The sequence below is a fragment of the Lepidochelys kempii genome, chromosome 10, assembly GCF_965140285.1.
Source record: "Lepidochelys kempii isolate rLepKem1 chromosome 10, rLepKem1.hap1, whole genome shotgun sequence".
NCBI lineage: Eukaryota > Metazoa > Chordata > Testudines > Cheloniidae > Lepidochelys > Lepidochelys kempii.
Window position 1 is genome coordinate 77,058,519 of NC_136389.1, and position 24,588 is coordinate 77,083,106.

Sequence of the window (24,588 nt, forward strand, 5' to 3'; positions counted from 1 at the left end):
TCCCACTGCACTGGGCTCGTCCTCAAACTCTCCAGTGTGGACCATCATTTCCAGGTGAAAATCTGGCCCTGAAATAGGAAAACATATGGTAGCATAAGCAATCCTTTAAACTGATATTCTGGGAGCCAATAGGCTGTTTCAGTCAAGGCAGACACGTTTGTTTACTAAAGCCTCTTTTCCCGACAACACTTTGCCTAAGCCAGGATGTGGTCAGCTTTTTGCTACAATGTGTGAAGAACTGGGTTTCACCTGAAGCCATTTAGCCAAAATATATTTTAGTTTTCTCATTAATTTTTATTTATTTATTCTTAGCATATGTTGCAAATGGCATCTTTTCTTTGACAAAAAACACAAGTAGCAGTTACTAATTAGGACATTCCTGTCTTTGGTTTTATTATTAAAGTATTTAAAAAAACCTGATTGCATTTGGGAAGTTTCTCTAAGGGAACTGTAAAGGCTAAAATTAATTAATTTCAGCTTCGGTTCTGCAGTGTATATGTCAAATCCCCACACAGAATGACTCAAAACCAAGATCGCTTTAAAGTTTGAGGTTTTTTGCACTTTTTTTTAAATTGACATGTTTATGGAAAAAACCTGGATTTTAAACAGCAACTGTTTAGCAAGTTCTAGGCATAAAGGGTTAGATCCTCAGGTGGGGTAAATCGATGGAGCTCCATTGAAGTCAGTAGCGCTATGGTGATTTACACCAGCTCGGGATCTGGCCTCAAGGCTCCAAAAGCAACTGCTTCTAACCTTTCAGTGCTGGTTTTCTAGGAGAATACAAGTCCACGACACCTTTGGAGCCTGTTTTAATTGGCACTGGGAAACTTTTCCCAGCAGTTACTCTACCTTACAATGACTCACTTGAGAAACGGATTAAATGACCTAAAGTACTAAGGCCTACCCCTCATGCTCACACACTATTTTCTGAAGTTCAAGCGTTCTCAAGTACATCAAAGGGAAGAGCTATTCCTAAACACGTAGTAAATATAATGCCATGCTGGTTCTTTTCACTAATGACTAGCTCCCTTTCTTTTTAATAGAAATAAATTGGGGGGGGGGGGAAGAGGGGGAAGCGCTGTGTGTTCATAACTAATCAGCAGTACAAGTGCTGACTCAGTATTTTGCATTTCCTTTGTAAGCAACTAATCTTACCTGCCATTCAGACTTCACAGGGAATTAAAGAAGTTAATCAGTCCAATGAAATATTTTGCAGAGGGGGTTCTACTTTTAAATGAACAGAAACCTCTTTAAAACAGAGAATAAATGTGGTTTCAGTATGAAAAGGGACTATTAAAATGGCACCATATTACTCAACAGCTCTGCCCCTTGTGTGTACTCAGAGTCGCATCTAGCTAATTTATTACCAAAAGTAAACATTTGCTACACATTACTCTTGTTAGCATTGCAGAACCAGCATAGTTTTGTGAGACTGAGCTAGATTCAATTCCGGATCATGCATCAGCACACAGTTGCTTAACCAAGTTCTAAATACTGAGCGAAATTCGGCCTTCAGTTATACATGTCCTAGCTCTTGAGTTTGCTCAGAGTGCAGCACAATGGGGTGCTGATTCTGAACGGGGCCTCTAGGCACTCTATGACACCAATAATAAAATATTTAAAGACAATAGGGTTGCACCGGGTAGCAGAGTTTGGCCTACAGAATAATTATTGCTGGCGAGGATGCATGAGCCCAGAAAGAAGCAGCTTGACCTTTAGATCCCAGGTCTGGCAGTTATAAAAAATGATAACTGAGCAAATTTCACTGGGAATCACAAAACTTCAACTTGTCTATTTCACAGTCATTTGCTCTGCAGAACCAAACATTAAAAGTATCGGAACTAGGAATTAAAGACATGTAATTTTCCATCCTATTACAAAACCAACACCTCTCAAAAGTCTACACCTTATTCTATATACTACAGTCTATGGTGAAGCGTTGTACAAGTGGTCAGAGCAGGGGAGTGGGAGGCAGGACTCCAAAGTTCTATTCTTCACCTCTTCCACCAACTCATCATGTAACCACATTTCTCTAAGTGTAATTAATTTGAGTTTGTTTTCCCTGTAGCAATACCAAACAAATGCTCTTGTTTTATTCAAGTTGCTCGTTGACATTCTGCTCTAGACAGTTAATAGAGCGCAACTGCACATCTTGTTTGTCCCTGGTACATTTTCCAAAGATTCCTGTTATTCTTTAAAAACCTGAGCCAAAACCCATGAAAGCCAGTGGAAAGGCTCCCACTGACTTCAATAGGCTTTGGATCAGACCCTAAAGTTCTTAAGAGCGTGCACACAAGTGCTCACCAGAACCACTCTGGCTCTCAATAGGTTTCCTATTAAAAGCATGGAATCTGAGACTTAAAATAATGCCGGGGGTCAGTGGAAGGAACTAACATAAGTGATGGTTTACATGTTTTTGCACAGCTGTAACTTTGCAGTTGATAATAGGCTATTTGAGAACTCCCTATGATTATTTCCACTCATTCCTCTCTGACATGGCAAGGGTGGAGACATGGAGGAGAGGTGAAAGTTTGATAGAAATGTACTGCAGCAAGTACAAGTTTTTGAAAGGGGCTGGGGGCTAAGTGGGAAGCCGTGGCCAAGGGAAGACTGGGGCAAACACCAGAAACTTCCACACGCTGTCAGCTGCAAACAAGGGCCTCAACTAGCTGCTAGTCAGAGCTTCTTCATTTCATCTCCATGCAAACCAAACCCTTCCATTTGTAGGCAAGTAAATTAGGGTCAGCTAGATCTTGGTTAGGTTTCAAAATAAGCAACACTCAATTCTAGCCAGCTGTCTTCCTATTCATTTATTAAATCTCTGCCTTATACTCACTTAACTCTTTGCACTAAGGACATCAGCCTCAGATTTCTCCTTGGACAAAAAGGACAACGAAACAGGGCCCTAAGAGGTCCCCAAACTGCTAACAATGGAATTGGATTGTGATATGCTTCCCCTTTTGCTCCCACTGCTGGAGGCAGCTGCTGAGACCATGGTGGCAGCTCCTCTCAGCTCCAGGAACCAGCTGGGTCTGGGAAGTGCGGCAGACCCATCACCCAAGGGCTGAGGGCTCACCACCAGGGAAGGTCAGGTAAGAAGAGAGGGTGTGGTTGGGGTTCTGGGAGGGTTCGGCTCATGGGGTGGGGGAGGCAGGGGCTCCAGGAGCATCAGGCTGGTGTGGGGGAGCACCCAATGACCGTTGCCCCCGGTTGCAAAGCTGGCTCCGCCACCGATTCTCGACTGATCGGAAAGTGTATTTTGTCTCCCTACACTTATAAACACACGGGTTTTATCTTCAAGACCACAGTAGAGCGCCAAGAGCTGTGTGCAGTACTGCAAGTTGCATAAAGCTGAGGATCTCCAAGCCCTGCCTCCAGAAAGCCCCAAGACCCAGGTGGCCATAACCTCACAATGAGTACCTGATGTTAACCACAGTCATCAGGTTATCTCATGAGATTTGTGGTGGCTCCCTTGGTTGGACAATATTGCTGCAAATCAATGATGCCCTGGGGACCTGAGATTTACCACCACACGCAACCACAGAACACACAGGGGGGGCTGTTGTGTATCTCCATGTCTATTTCAGTGTGTGAGTGGGGTAAGTGGGGAGCAGTGTCAGATGGAAAGCATCGGGAATGAAACCCTCTGCTTATCTATAGGAAGCGTACAACCTGAGCAATTGCAGGGCAAAGCTTCCCCCATGCTGGTTCTCAAAGTGGAGTGGTCATTACTAGGGTAAGAAAGGAGAGCCGTCTCCATGGCCCAGTCAATCCTTGGCCTCTCTCTTGCCCATAAAGGTGCCAGTTGTGGTGATGGGTTTTGTGATGTGCATGCCTGTTCACTGGGATCCAAGCCAGGATCACCACACTCAATTTAATCACCAGAGGAGAGATGGCAACAATTCTCAACCTGTACTGACTTGAGCTGGCTTTGAACCAGCAATCTAGAAGCAGGAGACTCTACATCCCATTATCAAGCCTTGAGCAGTCCAGTCCTGAGTGTATTTCAATATTAGGAATTTTTATTAATGTTTGAAACTGAAGCTATGCCACAGGGAAAATGCTGACTTCTGAACCAGATTCAATATGTTTAACATTTCACTATAAAATTCTGAAATCTGGCAAGTTACAAGACTCCCAACTAGGTTAGAATAAAGACATGGCAGAGGCAGGTGCTGGTGAGGGGCAGCTCATTAGGCCTGGAAGAATCATGGGAGCTGGGAAAGGCAATGCAAGATGGGGACAACAAGTTAGTGGCTCAGGAAAAGCATGTACCCAAAGTAACTGATGAGAAGTAGAAACAGCTAGAGTGGTAAGAAGAGAGTCCAAGTGAGAGTCAGGCAGAGGGGGGTAAAATCTAGGGAGAGCACACGGAGTTAGTGGAGCTGGGATGTAGGTAATGGAAGAACATGAGCAACCTGCTTGCAAGAAAAGCAACCGTTAAGACCACTGAATTAAAAGGTTTTCACCTCCTGTTTCTTACACCTAAGTACAGGCACTTAAATCAAAGGTACCTCATCAATGGAACACATCAGGAGGTGCCTTGGGGAACCTGGAGGGAACTGACACCTATCTAAATCTTATTAATTAGCAGCAAAGAGCCATTTTGTATGTATGGGATCTGCGACCAAGGTCTCCAAGAGAAGTGGTCGAGCTTTTGTTGTTTTTTTAATCAAGAGAGACACCATCCTAAGGGAGCCATGACTACTGACACTTGTTTTCCTAACCAAGTTTACGTCACTCTGCAATAATGAAGCAACCAGACATTTTATATGGTTATCTACTCAAACAACCAAGAAGTCAGCAACAGAGAGTGAGAACACACACATGCCTATGGTGAATTGCAGCATGGAAAGCCGTAGTTTATTCAGCTGCATGACAGATCCTGCCCTTCATTATATGTTTTTCATTTCAAAAGAATGAGGTCTTTTGCCATGGAAGCTGGAAGGCAGCATGCACAGCTTGTGATGCAAAAGCCTGATATAGCACTCACTGGGGCCAGGCCTGGTAGGCACTCTACAGAGTTGCCAAAAATACTCCCTGCTCTTCCAGTCCTGGGTCTCTCTCTGCTAGCGCCTGATTCAAATCCTACCAAAGCCTAGGGCTGGCTGTCAATCACGAAGGGCTGCTGACTCAGCACAATGAAAGAGGATGGCCACACTGGATGCATTTCTTACACTGACCCACCAAGGTGAAAGCTGATTGCGCTGGCCCAAACCAAACTTAAGCAAGCTGTCTCTCCCCGCCTCAACACCCCCCCCCCTTTTTTTTTTTTTTTTTTTGCTTACAAGCGTGCAGAATATGTATTTTTTTCAACCCAAAAGAGCTTGCCTGCCAGGTGTGTGCTCCCACATTCTGCTAAGTCTAGTTGTAATCCACCAAACATACTGTAGGCCCAGTCTCCAGGAACAAAACTGCTTCAGCTGGAGATATCTGCAAGGACAGTGTAAAAGTTTCAATTACATCCACGTCATAGTCACTTTCTGTGTGGATCAGTCTCACTCCCTTCTCCTTAAGGGCACTTTGTACCTAGTAATTGCTCCTTCTGCCTCCCAGCTCCTTATTTTCTTGGGACTGTTCATACTGGAGCAGCTGGGAAAAATAATTTATAATCCTGGAGTCATTCGGCTTTGGCTGCTCAGAAACTATTTAAAAACTCAGCGCACAGAGTCATCACCCAGTCTCCTTTGCTTGTTCTGCATGGAGAGACTTGATATCAAACAGAAACACTGCAGAGTATGGCTTGGTATCAAAGCAATTTGGAAATGATGTGTTCAGACCAATCCACAAATGGAATTCTTTGGGTGGGGGGTGTCTGTTTGCCTATAAACCTCAGAGCTAATGATTCCAAATTTGCTTTTAATATTGTCTAGAAATTCTATATGAAAAAAGTAATAAGCAACTTGAAAAGAGATACCTCTGCTTCAAAAAAACCTTTGGCTTGAACATCTTACTATGAAGACAAATTACAGTGAAACAAAAAAGGTCTGTTATCTTCAGAACCAGATACCTCTTAGAGGGCCTTCAGCTGACGAGTGAGGTTTGCATGTCATTTAGCTGATGACAGCTTTCTGGAAACGGTACAGGTGTGTTTTTCAATAAATGGTGAATGTGTTTCTGATCACGATATTCACATTTACTGCATGCAGTAATGTGTGTTGCAAAACAAAGTGGAGTAAGGCTGTTTCAGTAAACAGAGTAAAGATTTCAGGTAGGGCTGTCGATTATTTGCAGTTAACTTACGCGATTAACTCAAAAATTAATCACAATTAATCACAGTTTTAATCGCACTGTTAAACAACAGAATACCAAATGAAATTTATTAAATATTTTGGATGTTTTCCTACATTTTCAAATATATTCATTTCAATGACAAAAGTAATATAAAGTGAGCACTGTGTACAGACTGTACACATTTTTATTACAAATATTTGCACTGTAAAAATGAGAAACAAAAGAAATTCACCTCATACAAGACCGTAATGCCATCCCTTTATCGTGAAAGTGCAACTTACAAATGTAGATTTTTGTTACTTAACTGCACTCAGAACAAATCAATGTAAAACGTTAGAACCCACAAGTCCACTCAGTCCTACTTCTTGTTCAGCCAATCACTAAGACTAAGAAGTTTGTTTACATTTATGGGAGATAATGCTGCTGGCTTCTTATTTACGTCACCTGAAAGCGAGAACGGGCGTTTGCATGGCACTTTTGTAGCTGGCATTGCAAGGTATTTACGTGCCAGATATGCTAAACATTCGTATGCCCCTTCATGCTTCGGCCACCATTCCAGAGGACATGCTTCCATGCTGATGACACTCGTTAAAAAAAAATAGTGCATTAATTAAATTTGTGACTGAACTCCTTGGGGGAGAATGGTATGTCTCCTGCTCTGTTTTATCCGCATTCTGCCATATATTTCATGTTCTAGCAGTCTTGGATGATGACCCAGCACATGTTGTTCATTTCAAGAACACTTTCACTGCAGATTTGACAAAATGCAAAGAAGGTACCAATGTGAGATTTCTACGTCACTCGACCCAAGGTTTAAGAAACTGAAGTGCCTTCCAAAATCTGAGAGGGATGAGGTGTGGAGCATGCTTTCAGAAGTCTTAAAAGAGCAACACTCCAATTCAGAAACTGAAGAACCTGAACTACCAAAAAAGAAAATCAACTTTCTGCAGGTAGCATTTGACTTAGATGATGGAAGAGAACATGCGTCGGCCTGCATTGCTTTGGATCGCTATTGAGCGGAACCCCTCGTTAGCATGGACTCCTGTCCTCTAGAATGGTGGTTGAAGTATGAAGGGACAAATGAATCTTTAGCGCATCTCGCATGTAAATATCTTGCAACGCCGGCTACAACAGTGCTATGCAAACATCTGTTCTCACTTTCAGGTGACATTGCAAACAAGAAGCAGGCAGCATTATCTCCTGCAAATGTAAACAAACTTGTTTGTCTGAGCAACTGGCTGAACAAGAAATAGGACTGAATGGATGTGTAGGCTCTAAAGTTTTACATTGTTTTATTTTTGAATACAGGTTTGTTTTTTTACATAATCCTACATTTCACGGTAAAGAGATTGTATTACAGTACTTGTATGAGGTGAATTGAAAAATACTATTTCCTTTGTTTCTTTATAGCAAATATTTGAAATAAAAAATATAAAGTGAGCACTTTACACTTCGTGTTCTGTGTTGTAACTGAAATCAATATATTTGAAAATGTAGAAAACGTTCAAAAATATTTAAATAAACAGTATTCTATTATTGTTTAACAGTGCAATTAATCATGTTTAATTTTTTTAAACGCTTGCCAGCCCTAATTTCAGGACCTGCTGAAGGGCATGTTCATCTGTGGCAGCTGAGGTGAATTTCTGCACAAACAGCAGCATATATTGCCATATTTTCAAAAAGGCGGTCTTCCTTTGGTGGGAGCAATTTGCACCTGCCAAATTTGCATGCGTGTTTGACTTAAGGGGGCCTATCTGGCGTTAGAGGAGCAGGGAATCAGATGTGTATCTGCAATTCATTTTGTGGGTGTAAAAATAGAGGTAAAATTTTGCAGGTAAAAAATGCACCTCCAAAAGCATTTTTGAGAATTTACCCTTGAGTGAGTGACTGTGAAAGAAAGAGAACGAAAATGTGAGAGAGAGGTATAATATAGCTTCTGATGCCCAGTCTTGACCATGGGTGCTCAAAAAACAGCAAATGGGAATTTATGAGATATGTACTGATTTAAGTATCCAGGCAGGATATGAACAGCCTGTTAAGGTGCTTATATTTGAAAATTAGACTCTCCATGTATATTTTTAAGACACCAAATTGGGGTGATTTGCTGTACAGGTCAAATCCATCCCTGATGATCACAACGAAGTTAACAACAGGGATGAATTTTGTCTTGTGTGTTCAAACCTGCCCCAACTTACACACCAGGCAGCTCCACTGAAGCTAAGGGAGTGTGGGGAGTGTAAATCTAAGCTCAATTTGTCTATTTAAAGTACTTGTTGTGTTTTGTATAGAAAAACTCATTTTCCAACCATGCACTTTTAAAGACACAAGCCTAAATTAGACTGGACAGCTTTCTGCGGGGAACAATCCAACCCAGGGGTCTTTTCCAACTGTAACATCTATAATTCATATGAACATCAAAAACAATAGCTTACAAAACCTGCACTTTCATCAACTAATCCTGGAGTGAATCTGGCAAATCACAGCACACAGGAAGTAAGTCGGGGCTGACAGGTAGTTGCTGTTCACTGGAGACAATCTTGTCTGTATAAGCATGCATCTAGCAGAGAGGCTGCTGCTGAAAAACAGTCTGGGGTCTGTAGAAGCTGGAGCTGAAATCAGTGGCAGCTGGCTTGGGGGAAAAAAATAATATGAGAGGTTGGATATTTGACATTTTTAAAGAGGGAATGTGGGTGAAATCAGGACCTATGGTGAGTTTCTGGAGCAGGGAGGGGAGGCCCAAATATGCTGACTACATCGATTTCTGTATTTGTTAACCTGGAAGGAGGGGAGGATTCTGCAGATACGAAAGGGGCAGTGAGGACAGGTGATGATGGTCAGCAATTTCTTCGTTTTAACTAATGATGGTCCAAAACCAGAGCCTTGGATTCAATTTTTTTCCCTTGGAAGCAGGGACTCAAACTCCATTGACAAACCCACTCCTATGGTTTTGTTCCTGAATCAAATCCAATTTCTCAGTTCCAGCTCAGACGTAGGGTCAGATTCTGAAGGAGGGTAAGGTACAATGAGGACAAAGAAAATGTTTTTAACCGTCAAGTAAACCCCTCTTTGCTGAATTCTATCTGCACGTACAGCGTTTGGCCGAAGAGTGGAAGGATAAATGCAGCACAGCCCTGCTTCTTCCCCTGCCAAAATGCAGCCTCTTATCACAGGACAGTAAGTGGAACCATGCTTATAGAAGGTTTCAGAGGAACAGCCGTGTTAGTCTGTATTCGCAAAAAGAAAAGGAGTACTTGTGGCACCTTAGCGACTAACCAATTTATTTGAGCATGAGCTTTCGTGAGCTACAGCTCACTTCATCAGATGAAGTGAGCTGTAGCTCACGAAAGCTCATGCTCAAATAAATTGGTTAGTCTCTAAGGTGCCACAAGTACTCCTTTTCTTTATGCTTATAGAAGTTAACTTCTTTACACTAGACCGTCTGCCACCCTGTTACCAGATAGAGCTGCCTTCAAGCAGGATGGGATTTTGGATTAAGCTCGTGTCACAGATTTATGAACCTCAGGCAGGCTTTAAAAGAAACAGAAGCGTGAGCTTGCTCATCAGACAGATTACCACACTTCTGGGCACTTCTATAATTTAAACTGGTACCAGAAAAACTCAGTTGGCCATGCATGCAGCCTGGTCTATAACAGAACCCAACTGTTAGGGGAAAAGTAAATACATCAGCTAGACTGTTACCCCTGTACAAAAACAAATGCTTAGTTGGTATATGATGCTAGCAAACCTAGCATTTCCTGTGTCAGTGGTGTACCGTGGAGGCTGCATAATTAGTGTTCGTAGAGCGCCTAGGGTTGTGTGTCATTGGGTGTACATGGCCATTACCAGCAAAGCCAATGGTGTATGAAACCAGAGCCCTCACAGCAGGAAGCAGATACAAGCTTTGCCAACTCATTACAGGGCAGCTATTTAACATATCCTTGGCTTACTCAGCAGAATAAGTCTTCAAAAAAGAGAGAGAGAGTTGGCAAAGTCACAAAGCTGTTGATTAAACTAATATTTTCTTGGCTGGGTGTCTCTAAATGACTGACTGCTGTGTGCCTATTCATTGCAACTCTACTGTCTTGAAGCATAGCTGTATAAGCTGCTTAAAATAAAGAAGTTTCTGGGACCAGGACAGAATGTCATTTCACTAGGAACTTCGCAGACATGCTTAAGGAAACGCCCTGAGCAGAACTGTGGAAACACTTACCACGGAGTCAAGAATGCAATGCAAAATGGATATTCTTCCCCCCATTTCAGTGAGGTTATATCCTGGGAAAATATTGTAACTAAATAATAATAGAGACTCTAGGGGGAGGGGGGAAGAGAACGAGTATTTGACTGCCAGGATGCAATACCAAAAATAGTCAGTTCAATTTCTTCACTGGAAAATACCTTGTTACTCCATGCATAGAGCCTGGGGATGAGGGTCAGGAAGTCCTTTAAATTATGAAGCAGCAAAAAAAAAAAAAAGGTTTTAACAACATTAACAAACCATGATGGCGGTGGGGGGGAATCTCACACAAAGGAATTCAAAGCTCAAAATGACAGGTTTCAGAGTAATTGCCGTGTTAGTCTGTATTCGCAAAAAGAAAAGGAGTACTTGTGGCACATTAGAGACTAACCAATTATTTGAGCATAAGATGCTCAAGGGAGGAATATTTGCTGACTCAAAAATAAAATGACCTATTGAACAAATGGGTCCAAACAGAGAGGCTTGTGCGAAGTGGCCAAGTCTTCATCTTCCATCTTATTTGTAGAGCTCTCCGTCGACCAATGACTTTGCCGCTGGCTGGACGGCTCAGAAGATTGGGAGCAGGAGCTAAGGTTCACTTTTTTTGCTAGTGTCAGACTCTTTTATTCAATGTGAACTTCCTTTTCCCTCTTTTTCTTCTGTTTCTCTCGTCTTTCATTTTTTCCTGCCTTCTGCTATAACCGGTGTTTTATACTTTAGAGAGTCCCCTGGAGTTAACATCCATAGCTCTTTGAAGATGTAAAGCCCAAACAACTGCTTTAATTTCACTGAGGTACCCCATGGTCCTAGCATATCTGTGACCGTAAATAATTACCCATGGTGGCCTTGCCCCACCAAGACAACTTTCTCCTTTCGCTCAAAGCCCTTGTTGCTAGATATTGCCCAGAAGCATTCATTCCCTTTAAGCACCTTCCTTTTTCCCATTCAATTTCACTCAGCATTTGTACCCTTCTCCAAACTTTACTCAGCTGAATCTCAATAGTATTCTTCTTCTTCTTCTCCTTCTCCTCCTCCTCCTCCTCTTTTCTGATCTCACTTAGCATTAGTTATGAACCTAATACAACCATCAATGGTTCCAATGCTGTTCCCACTGCAGTAAAATTGGGCAGGACACATAAAACAGAACTGGACAAAGCACTAATTACACATATACTTTAGGGAACTATTCTGTATGTTTGTATGTATTTAACAGATGACCTAATAGGCAGGTTCTCGAAATTCTATGATCACTGCCCTGACCTGATCGACTAGTCACATCCTCTTTGTTTAGCAGAATCTCCACTATTCTTTTCAGCCACACATTCAACGTCATCACTAGTTGCTGATTCCCTGTTACTGAAACAGGTGCCGTTATGCTTCTGAGAAAACCACTTTAATGTCCTCTTCTTTACCAAGCTACCACTTAGGTATATCAACAATTCTAACACAATTATACTATAGATCCCTCAGTGAGAGGGACATACACGGCTGACTTTTTCAGGCTAAAGCTAGCACCTCTTTTCCACCAGAACTGGTTATTTCACAGCTGATTAAACCCTGTTCAGCATGACTCGGACGTACAAAGATATATGATGAAATAGCCAGTGTTTCGTTTTGACTGTTTTGGAGCTGAACTGAAAGGGCAACCTAACTGTGAAAACATGCTTGCAATTATCCATGGCTGAATAATGAATAACTGAAACAAAGAGAAGCATTCCACAATAGATTTACAACAGACATGTCAGAAAATAAAATGAGCAGCTCTGGGGTGGGTATTGTCTGCTGCCAGCATTTCCAACCAACTTTAGGTCCAGTCCTACAACGCTTGAGATCATTGGAAGCAGGTTTGGACCCCCCAAAGAGCACAGATTGCAGGTACCACAGCATTAGCCATTAGTCTAAGGCCTTGTTTCTGCAAAACATTTAAGCACATGCTTAGCTTTAAGCATGATCTATCTTATGTCTCATTAGTCATACAGTGGTGTATGGGGGTTTGGAAGAAAGGGTGTGGGGAATGAACAATGTGTCTGGAGCTATGTGCTACCCAGATTCACTCCAAAGGGTTTGCACTGCAAAATGAGATCAGGGTCTACATTGTCAACTACAAAACAAAAAAATGCATCACAAGACACCTTGCTTGCTAACAATCCTCCTCGACCATGCTCTATTACCGGAGATTGGCCTGAACCAAAATCACAACTTGTAGCCTCCATAACATCCATGAAGTCCGGATCCAACTCCTACCTTCATGGCCAGTCCCTCTCCCTAGCACCAGACTGAACTGCTGGAATTGAACCATCCTGGTCTCCTTGGGAGGTTTTCCATCTGTTTCCACAGATTTACATCTTGGGACATCTCTGATTCTCCTGAAGTTCAGTCAAAAGTGGGAGCAAACAAATACATCTCACAGTGAGCCCTGAAGGCACAGCCTATATGCTGATAGTTCGCTGCCTCTGGCCATGAACATGTAACCTCGTGACAACAACTTCTCAACTCAATATAAATCGATGGTCAAAATCTCTTAAATATCCCCTCAAAATTATACGGGAGGGACCATTTTAATCTACTTAGTAACCAGGATCCAGTTTCTTAGCAGGAATGGGACTGAGCCAAACTTCTGCCCAAACCTTTAACAAAGATTGAAAAACACGGATCTCACTTTTTCTTCCCAGCCTCTTGAATTTCTGTGATTTCCTGCACTTTCACTGATACCAGAGAGAAAACGTGCCTCTCGTGGCATTGACAGGAGAACATCTCACATTCTCATGTGATTTACTGGACAGTTTGAGAGGCTCCAGCAGGTCTGAAGAAAGTACAACAATTTTGGGTGCTTATCTGATCATTGGGGCCTTTTGAAGTTCACCTGTCCTTATTTCCTCCTACATAACTTCATAAAACATACATGCACAATGTACATACTGGAAGGAGCATGGTCTAGTAGTTAAAACTCATGACAGTCAGGAGAGCTGGGTTCTAACTCCAGCTCGTCTCCTGTCTCATATGCTACCTAAGACAAGTTACTTAAGTCTTTTCTCTGCTTCAGTGCCCTCCGAGACCATAATACTTCCCTGCCTCACAGGAGATCCTCAGATGGAAGTGTTATGACATTCTGTTTTGAAGACATACACAAATACCCACCAGCGCTTCTTATAACCGTTAGCACTGCTGAAATGCAACCACAGAGGCCGAGACCATCCCCACACAGCCAAATGCCCCATCAGAGTCACCTGGAGCTATGACTCACTCCTGCAGACCCAGCTGGGAGACGAATGCCCTCACTTTACCTCCAGATTTTCTTTTCATGATTATTATTTCCATTTCTAACCGCACGCTGTGCATGTATTTGGCTTAAACCGCAAATTCCAATCACTATCGAATTTGCAAACTCTTTTTAATTAACTGTTTTTAAAAGGAGACTGGATTTTTCCAGGCATCAAAATCAGAATGAGGAAAGGATTAAAAGAGTAATTTGCACTTCAATAGCACATTTCACCCAAGGGTCTCAGAGCACTCTACAAACATGAATAAAGGGAGCCCCAACCAGAATCATCAGGCAGGTGTTATTCTATCATAGGATTTTCTATAATGCCCATGCCAACAGTACTTAAGCACTGCACATGCAAACAGGATCTCAACGCTCATGTCCCAGATAGGACCTGAGAATAGTAGGTGAAACCTAAGAAGTACTGCTGTATTTTTTTTCCCCTGTGTCATGGGCTCTCTCTGTTTCTTTCAGGAGATGGTTGCAGAGACAAAGCTTTATCAAACAGTCTGGTTTTGCAGCATGCTCTGAAAATGAGTCCACTTAGACTTTGGAACAGTCTAATCTCCTCTTGTACTTTAGTCCCACAGATGAACCCCTTCAACCAACAATGTTATATTTCCACTTCTCACAAGCACTGACCTGAGCTTTGTTAATTGTATTAGCCTACAAAGATACAGCTGTCTTGGTGGGTCAGCAATGGAGACAAATGGTTGCCAATGGGACCCGATTTGTTGATGCCTTTGAAAACCAGGGCCGTCAGTTGGCATCATAAGGGAACTGGAAGTCAGTGGATGATGTGCTCCATTTTACAGATGAGGAAGCTGAGGTGGAGAGATGAAACGTGGCCAGGGTGTCACACAAGTGCATGGCAGAGCTGAGAGTAGAAACCAGATGCTCTGGCTCCCTGATCTATGTTCTAACCTTTTCGACATACCACCCTTAATCAGAGAGAGAGAGAGGCGGCCTCCTGGACCCTACTCCATTGTCCTAGTCCTCTCTACTTGGATGGTAACTTGACTATGTCACACCCCTCCTGTACTGAATCCCTCCACTGGCTCCCGCATAAGTCTGCTCTTCTCTACTTACCCAAACGCATCTCTTTTCACATCAGCCTCCACCCCTTTGTTGTACCAGTGATGCCACCTTCGGCAACCCTATTTCTCTACTTTTTATATCTCTGTGCATTTTTCCAAAATTAGGACTCACGAATATTAAGGCTATGAAGTCAAGCACTCGAAAGACAGGAAATGCATATTTACGGTTGCCTGTGCCGCCTTCTGTGAATGCAGGATGATCATCTTTAATTACGTGTTCACACACACTATCTTTCCCACACAACCCCTGCCTCATTCAATGCACAGCACAGATGCGTAAGAGGGAAGAATTAAGGTAGCACGGGCAACCTTGGGACTGGCATGACCTATCTTTTGATTGCTTGACTTTGCAACCTTATTAATGTTGTTTTGATGATGGTTTTTGGTCTGTAATGATAACTAAATCGGCAAATTGATTGCTTTCTGCAAATTAATTCACATACTTTTACAATAACAATGGGATCACTATGGAAGAATCATTCCACATAAATTCACGTCAGTGCTGAGGTCTTTGCCCGATAGCTGTGGGACTAACTCATGCCGCCACTGAATTTTAACAAGAACATTTGCAAGGCCTGTCTTTCTTCCCCTGGATTGATCTTGCTGTCAGCAGCATAAAATGCTTTGGGGCTCCGCTGGTAGGTCAGTGCCTTGCTTGTGCTTTTCAAAGTCAGCTCTATAGGAATGCATGAAGGAAGCTCTGCTTCGGCTATCATTACAATGCAGAGAGTCAGAAGAGTAAGGGAAGGTAATGAAAGGAAAACAAGCCCAGGGTGGAGCTGTTCTAAATAAAGGGGTTAATGTTTAAAGTCAGCCGGGATGGTGGAACAGTGCTTGAATATAAAATGATACTCCCTGCCTTAGTCAGGGAGCTGGTGTATTTTAGGTCAGGCTGTAACTGTGCTGCGGCAGAGAATGAGGAAGGGATTTTTTTCTTTAAATTCAAGAAAGGCCTTCCCAGCTTCCAATGTTCCGCATCCTAAATTTCATAATCTTAGGATAAATCTCAGAGGATTAGCAGCAAAGGTTCCAAAATCATCATGACGACATTTCCGGAAATGCTCTTGCTACTCTACATGGTTCTTTGGCTGGCTGCAAAGCAACCGCTCAGTGCTGTTTGGAGTCACAAAACCACTACATTTAAGGAAAAATACATGGCCTCACACCAGCCTATTGTCCACTCCGGCAGAGACATCTGAACATTCCAATCTGGCTCCTATTTACTCTGGCCTGTCCCCAGGTTCCATATTAAATTTTTAATTTGTAATATGTATTACAGGCAAATCTCCATACTTCACACATCTGGGTAATTGCTTTTTCGACTTCCCGTTCTGGGGATTGGGAAGTTTGCTTGTATGCCTACATCGTACTGCCTCAGATGTGCTTTGCGATGTAATGCTGTACAGATCTTGGAGTAGCTCATGACAAATCCTCCCTCCCACTTCTCCCCTCCAGGCCTGCAAGTGTTTTGACATCCTTGCCAACTCCTATTTTTATATGGCCATTTTCATGACAAGATCTTCCTGCTGGATGCTGTGCTAGATGTATTGGGCCAATATTTTACTTTACAAGTCTATCAGCTTACATACCAGCCTACAAATGGAACATTCACTGAAGACCCTCTATGAACACAGCACCCTTGAAAGAATGCCTGCCTCTTGATACTCACTATACAGGCTATACTTACAAGTACCCAACAGGTACAACAAGTACCTGCATTTAACCAGGCGACATGAACTAGCAGGAGTTTCTAAAGCAATAATCACATTGACTCCGTGACAGAGACCTGCCATGCCTTACATACTCTCTCCCCCAGCTCCACATGCATGATGGTTCCGAATAAAATGCTGTTTGGTTTGGCCTACATCGGCTTTTTACCTCTTGCTTGTTTTCACCCTCATCTGTTTCAGCTTTGAGTCCGAGACCAGGTGGTGTCCACTCTGCTGGCAACAGACTGCATTCGGCCTACTGCTGTTGATTTCTCTTCATTTTCTCAAGGGCGTTTGACACTTTATGGCCTCCAGCCAGACCACCTCAGGCTGTCACCTCACAACCGAGGCAGCGCTGGGCTCAGCTAATGCTTGACTAGGAGACATCCCCACATTCCCGCTAGGAAGCCTCAGGCTGCTACAGGGAGCAGCGTTGGTGACAGCGCTGGCCTGGAAAGAACATGGCTGCAGCCCACACAATTTGCAGAGGGGGACTAAGGAACAGAAAGGAGAATCTCAGCTTTTATTTAAAAACAAACCAATAAACTTTCCAGAGTTTTTCCTTGCAAAAAGCCTTGAAAATAGTAAAAAGAGCAGTGCTAAACAGCCTGGGGCCCAAGTCTCCTTAAGCAACCTTTTCCACGAGCTCCCCCATTGTGGACACTCCAGTTTACAGTTTAACTCTTTGAGGACAAGCAACAGCGTCAGCAAGGAACAGCACATACAGTAGAACCTCAGAGTTACAAATGCCTCGGGAATGGAGGTTGTTCGTAATGCTGAACAAAACGTAACAGTTGTTTCTTCAAAAGTTTACAACTGAACATGGACTTCATACAGCTTGGAACTTTACTATGCAGAAGGAAAATGCTGCTTTTAACCATCTTAATTTAAATGAAACAAGCACAGAAAGTTTCCTTACCTGGTCAAATCTTTTTTTTTTTTTGTTAAACTTTCCCTTTATTTTTTTTAGTAGTTTACATTTAAACACAGCACGGTACTGTATTTGCCTTTTTTCCCCTCTCTTTTTTCTTTCTGATGCTGCCTGATTGTGTACTTCCGGTTCCAAATGAGATGTGTGATTGACTGGTCAGTTTGTAACTCTGGCGTTCATAATTTTGAGGTTCTAGTATACCTACACTTTACTCTGAGACAACACAGGCAATACACAGAGCTACTGAAAAACAACAAAACCATGCACCCACACCCCTTTGGGATGTGAACAGTGTCACAGAATCATAGAATATCAGGGTTGGAAGGGACCTCAGGAGGTCATCTAATCCAATCCCCTGCTCAAAGCAGGGCCAATCCCAACTAAATCATTCCAGCCAGGGCTTTGTCAACTTCAAAGGAAGGAGATTCCACCACCTCTCTAGGTAACCCATTCCAGTGCTTCACCACCCTCCTAGTGAAAAAGTTTTTCCTAATATCCAACATAAACCTCCCCCCACTGCAACTTGAGACCATTACGCCTTGTTCTGTCATCAGCTACCACTGAGAACAGTCTAGATCCAGCCTCTTTGGAACTCCCTTTAAGTAGTTGAAAGCAGCTATCAAATCCCCTGTCATTCTCCTCTTCTGCAGACTAAATAATGTCTCTTCAGGGTCCTAGAATCCTCTTCTCTACCTTCTCCCCCTGGTCTGTCTTGCCTGTTTCTGGTCCCTTTTCTCTCTAACATGGCTGGTGAGAGAATCCTCCTTTTATAAAGTTGCAATCCCTTGTGTCAGGTGATGCTTCTGGTCAGCCTCAAAGCGTCCCCCAATAAGAGATCAAGGTCTGCTCTCAGGTGATTTGTTGGTTGGTTACTGGCTCACTGGAAAGGAATCTCACTGTCCAAGGATGCTTACATTTGAATAGGAGACCCTCCAAGTTAATGACCTTTGATCGCTTTGCATTGTTCACCCTCTGTTGGAACTGCAGTACAAGATGAAGGCAAAAAGATCACATGGAAGAGACCGTACAGTGTTACAGCCAAAATGGTGCTCACAAAACAAAATGGGCTTAGTAATTTGATATACATACATATATGAATCGTCACACCATGTATTTACATGGAATAATTTTTTACAAGGCATTATTAGTAGGAACCTGGGTAAACACAAGGGGTGGGCCATTTGCTCCCCTTTTCACATAGCCGGACTTCCTACAGTCCTAGTATCCTCTCCTTCTGGTCATGACCCATTGCAAAATGAGTGCTGAATTTCCCTTAATAAATTAACCTGGTGGGTAACATTATCAGGCTTCAACCCAGTTTAACAGCTTGGCATGTAGTTTAAATAAAAGAAAACCTAACGTTCTTCATTTCTCCGGCTAAAACTACCCTCGGTTTGGCTCAGGTGCCTTTGGAGGGTGAATAAGAGGTTCATTTATTCTTGTCATTGTCCACACAATTCCATTAAACAATTATATACAGTAGAACAGGATTGGCCAGAATCTTAACGGGATTTACTGGCTTTAGCTTAGCTACCAAATATCTGTTATTGTAGGTAATGAATATTCAACAGGAACATAAAAAGTTGGAGGCTATAAGCATTCGGTCAAGAATTTCTGAACAGATTCTTCCTAAAGGACACAATAGTGGGATTTGATCAAGACACTCCTGCCATTTAGGAGAGCGGCTAGCTGCAGAAATGTTTGATCCTAAACACTATACAGGGTAATTGAGACTCAATGCAATCTAATGGAAGGGAAGAAAAGGTTCACAGCCCACACACATTCAAGTGAACCTTAATTTGGTAGGCAGTGAATGTTGATAACCTGCTTTGGGTTAAACCCAGTTTAAACTGAGAGTGTGGAAATCTGAACAAATTACAATTCCATTATCAAAGGGAAGAGCTGAATGAATAGTTCATACAAAGGACTTATCCAGTCACGTTCGCCTCTTATCCTGCATATGGAACACCACAAGCAGCTTGGGATTTTGCTAGTTGAAAGTATCTGACAGATTATGTTTTGCAAATCTTGGTTTAACTATGAATTGATCAAGTTCCTTACGACTATCCCAGAGTCAGCATTCAAAGTGTGTCAGTTGTGACTGATCTGATAAATCAAATATTATTTCCGTCCCAATTGAACAAGTGTGCAAGCACCTCCTACCTATTCAAATCTAAAATTCAATTTCACATCTGATTCTGAAATTTGACTGCAGTGAATAGTCAACTTGAGTGCCTAAATGATTGCAAAAAAAATTAACACGGAAAGGTGTAACCACCACCTGGACTGAAACACACCTGAACTTTGATGGAAATTTGGATCTGGATGTGAACCTCACAGCTGACTCTCCTGTTGGAACCAATTAAAACTAGATCTGAATACTCCTATATTTTGGAAAAGTGTGGATCTAGATCTGAATTTGGTTGGGCCAACTCTACTTTTCATACATATCTTCCGCCCTACATCTCAACATGGTATATGAAGACTATTTAATAGGAGTAAACCTGGACCTTGTTAAAAATGCTACAAGAGACAATCAGCATCACGAGGCAGAGCGCTCGAGAACACAGTCTGGGAAGTCCTAAGTCCTATTCCCAGATCCGTCCTTGGACACAACAGCCAACGTTTTCAAAACTAGGCTCTTGGACGCCTACCTTTAAGTCCATATTTAGGCACCTAAGTAAGTGGACTGAGGAACTGCTGGGTGCTTAGCAACCTTGAAAAGTCAGACTATTGTTTAGGTGCCTAAATATACACCTGGAAGCCTAACTTTAGGGCAAGACTTTGAAAAATGGGTGTCTATGTATATAAAGGATAAATTCTGCTCTCAGTTACACCAATATAAATATGGAGTAATTCCACTGATTTTAAAGTCCACAGAGTTACTATGGAGTTACACAAGTGTAAATGAGAACAGAATTGGTCCCTAAAAATAATCAATCATCTCAACTAATGAAGTTTCTTTCTACTATTTGCATTAAATATGGTTTTTAGGTATGTGTGAAGAGTCAAACAATAAAGATCTCTCTGCACTGAAATGGCTTCTCAAGAAAGCATCCTAAAAATTAACCACTTCATCTATTTATCAGCTCCTGAGATGAACTGGAGTTAGGAGATCATAACAGTCACACCAAACCAGTAATTTCACCTGTGAGCATTTAAATCAAGGCAACAACATAAACATGGCATCTGTAAATGGCGGAAACTTAAGAGTCAACTCTTACTTGTGCCCAAGTTCGTGTGCAATGGTAAATGCCAGATTGAGACCATTGTCTTCAGCAAGGACACACTTTCTCTTGGCACTACATACACCTCCCAGGTAAGCGATCCCTGCAAAAAAGGCACAGAGAACATTCCCATCAGTGCTGGCAAAATGTCTCACACTTTCAAAACCCAGAGAAGTCAGCCAGCCATAAAGCAGTAAAACATCGATGCGGTACTGGAGAATAGTACAGCAATTTGTTCACAAACTCATCTGATGATCTTCTTCAGCATCCTCGTTCAGAGTGAAACCTTCCAGCCTATTTTTTCATCACATAGAAACCATTCCAATTAGGCACATTCCCCCTTGCTGGAAAATATATTTAATGATTAGCAGAGACTCAGAAGCCCAGGTGAGCTTCTCTACAGAACCTGTAGCAACTGGCAGGGCACTGCTAGGTGTCCTCAACAGGCTTTTAAGTGGAATTTTCGGTTCACCTACAGTATCCTGTTAGAGAAACACAATTAAACAATACAACCAGAGCTACTTAGAAAGATCTTAACCATTCCCTTTGTTGCCCATTCATTCTCATGCTTACTGATGGGGTCAGAGCCAGGAAAGCTGGCACACTGTATACAATGAAGAACAAAGTTAATGGAGGTGGCAAAAATCTTCTAATGATCTGATGGAATTTAGGACTTGATCCTACAAATGCTTACTCACAGGAGAACTCTCACTAGCTTCTATGGGGCTGCTTGCATGAGTGAGGGTTTATAGGACTGGGTCCCAGTATTGGTTGTAGGGCATTTTTCACCTCTCTGCAATGTGAACTCCCAGTTAGAGCAATGGGATTTTTGTAGAAAGACTGAGGGCTACAGTGGAACATGGCCTGTGTGGTCAAAACTTTTCCTTGGCTACCGCTGCTGAACAAGCAAATCTGAAATCCAACAGAAACATTCCAAGTGTTTGCATGCAAAGCAGGATTTCACAAATAACATGCAGCTAACTAAATGCTGAGGATCAAATTTCCACTTTAATTAGGATCTTGCACAATGCGAGGAAAAAGGGGAAGTGCACAGACCTTCAGTAATTGCATTTTAATTTTTTCAAGGCTTAGATTTTTTTTTTAAACTAGGAGACAAGGGATCTATTTACTTGCAGTTAAGTGCTGCTCCCACACAGAGGTGGCTTGGGGTTCAGCTGCCTTTAATAATTAGAGTAAAACAATAACAGCAGCTGTGCTATAGAAGCAGGACCATATTTTTCCTCAGATCATCAAAGCACACCGTGTCTTAGTTTATCGGGACAGAAATTGTGTAGAACTTTATGATTATGTTTGGAAGGTGTCCCTTCCTATTTTGTATGAGTTTTGACAAGTAATATCGCTATTTATGTGCAAGAGGGTTTTGGATGGAATGGTGAGGTGGGTAACTGACTTAAATGTTTGCATTATTAGTGGGAATGGGGGAGAGAGAACTTATTCAAAATGTGCTGAGTGTAGACCAAGAGATTTCTAGCAGATGCAAAAATAAAATCAGAATAAATTCCTATTTTATTCTTCAAGTATCAGAGGGGTAGCCGTGTTAGTCTGGATCTGTAAAAGCGGCAAAGAGTCCTGTGGCACCTTACAGACTAACAGACGTATTGGAACATGAGCTTTCGTGGGTGTATACCCACTTCGTCGGATGCACGTAGTGGAAATTTTCAGAGGCAGGTATAAAAATGCAAGCAAGAATCAGACTAGGGATAACGAGGTTAGTTCAATCAGGGAGGAGGAGGCCCTCTTCTAGCAGATTCTTGTTAATCAATGGCTATAGGACTAGATTCTGGAATCTCTTCTCACATAGAATGGCACTTCATAAGTAATCCCACTGAAATCAATGGGAAAACTTATGGTGCAATGTGCTATTCAAAGTAAGGGAATGAGAATTTACCCCACAGAGCCAATGGTAGAAGAAAACCTCAGAGCATGTAGATGTGTGCAACATATCCCAGGCTTCTAATCTTCCTGAAGGGAGAAATACATAATTCACTATATTTAAGTCCACCACCATGCACTCATATGGCACTGTCTAAACAATAATACACTTACTGATTACAGTCTACTCCTTCTCAGCTGACTTGGAATCAGCCATTTCTGGAAATATTTTCTGCACACAGGAAGGGGCAGTTTGGGAAAATTCTAATTTACTGTAAAACCAACAATGGAAGGTGTGGGATTAAAGATCAGCTGCAAGGCTTCGGGTTAGAGGAAGGGAAAACTGAATAGCTCACAGTCACTGAAGCTGGAGATGGAAAGGATGTATCCGATGAGCCAGGCCACCCTCTGCTAGTGCAGATCTGTGCCTTATACTGTATTTTTGAATTCTTAAATCCTCTCCCAGTATTTGAATAACTCAGTTGGTGCGGAGAAGGAGGCATCCTTCGTCCAGGCTGCTGGGCTGCTCTGAAGCTGCTACTCCAGCGGAAGGGATGCTGTGTCACTGACGGACTGCCAGCCTCACTTTCCATCGGGGCAAGGGACTGGAGGGTCCGCAATGGCAGACTTTTGGGGCCCTCTGTACTCCCCTAATATGCATGTGCATGCGCACACAGACACACACCTTCCACCTCTCTGTATTGTCCATAGGAGTTGCCCTGTAGCTGGGGTGCATGCCATGCAAAAGGTGCACACCCCTTATATGGTCTCCCCCAGTTGACCCACCAGAGAGAAATACAACTGTTCTGTTGCAGGCGGGACCTCTCTAGAATTATCCCCTAACAGTAAGACCCTGCAGAGTTTTCAATCCAGCCCCATTTCTGCCACAATAACTGAAAAGTTGGAAGTTGCACTATGCCCAAAGGTTGGTAAAATCAAGGCTCTGGCAGACCAAGGAAGGGCCAGAAATTGCCATGCCAGTAGCCCCCTTTTTGTACCAGCATGGTCACTTATCATACCGGTCCACTGCCAAAGATAGCAGGTAGGATTTCAAAAGGCTCTCATCCTCAAGGCAGTTACTCGGGAATTATGCTAAATAAGGGCTCTAACTCAATGAAGAATTACCATATTGCATCTCTTATAAATCAGCTAAAACTTAATACAGCGGAGTGGGGAAAGCTCAATGCATCACCCTGGGGCAGAGCTCAAATCGTCAGTTGGAGTTACAAAGTTTAACTATCTAGGGTGAAATCCTGACCCCACTGAACTCAATGGCAAAACTCCCATTCATGTCAATGGGCACAGGATTCCACCTCTAGGCTTTAAGAATCTGATCTGAAGTCAGTGGAAAGACTTACTGACTTCAGTGGATTTTGGATCAGGCCTCGTTATCTACAGTGAGAACTAAGAAAATATGTAAGGACACCAAAGAGGAGATTTGATCTTTTACTTGGGTGATAAGATAAATAGAATTAAAGGGTGAGCATGACAATCACCACAACAGCATGGAGGGATGAGGGGTCACCACAGAAAGGATTCTATAAGTTGGCAAGTGGCAAAGAGTCCCTGGAACTTCATGTGAGTTTGCGCAATACCCTTAATGACCAGGATGCTTTTAAAGAGTCAGTAAGAACAGTTTAGGAAGCATACTTCCTCTTAGCGAGCATACAATTCCTATTACCAGGAACTGCTTTGATGGAACAATATGGCATGACGGAAGCCACACAGACTATTCCGTTCCACTCCTGAGAGGTCTTGTCACTGTCCTGCATGGAATAATTCTAGAATATAAACTGACAGCTGGCTGATACAGTGCTCGCGGCAATCAGCTGAAATCAAGATACTATAATAAGGAATTTATAAAAAGATAAATTCAGCTCTTGCTTTAAGTGGATTCTACTCTACTGAAATACACCATCACTGAATCTGGCCCAGGGTTTTGAGAACATTTCAACAATTGCAAGTACAGTTGAGAGTGAAATGATCAAAGTAATGGAGTTA

The 24,588-nt window shown here is 42.4% G+C and overlaps 1 protein-coding gene across 3 annotated transcripts in view; it reads right to left on the reverse strand.

Annotated features, from left to right (window-relative positions):
• The window catches only part of ADAMTS17 (ADAM metallopeptidase with thrombospondin type 1 motif 17), a 256,462-nt gene that overhangs the window by 146,829 nt on the left and 85,045 nt on the right, over nt 1–24,588 (reverse strand). For all 3 annotated transcript variants that reach the window (XM_073304275.2, XM_073304274.2, XM_073304277.2), the window contains exon 8: nt 20,692–20,797. In XM_073304275.2, the coding sequence (XP_073160376.2) occupies nt 20,692–20,797 (106 nt within the window). The remainder of the gene's footprint in view (nt 1–20,691; nt 20,798–24,588) is intronic.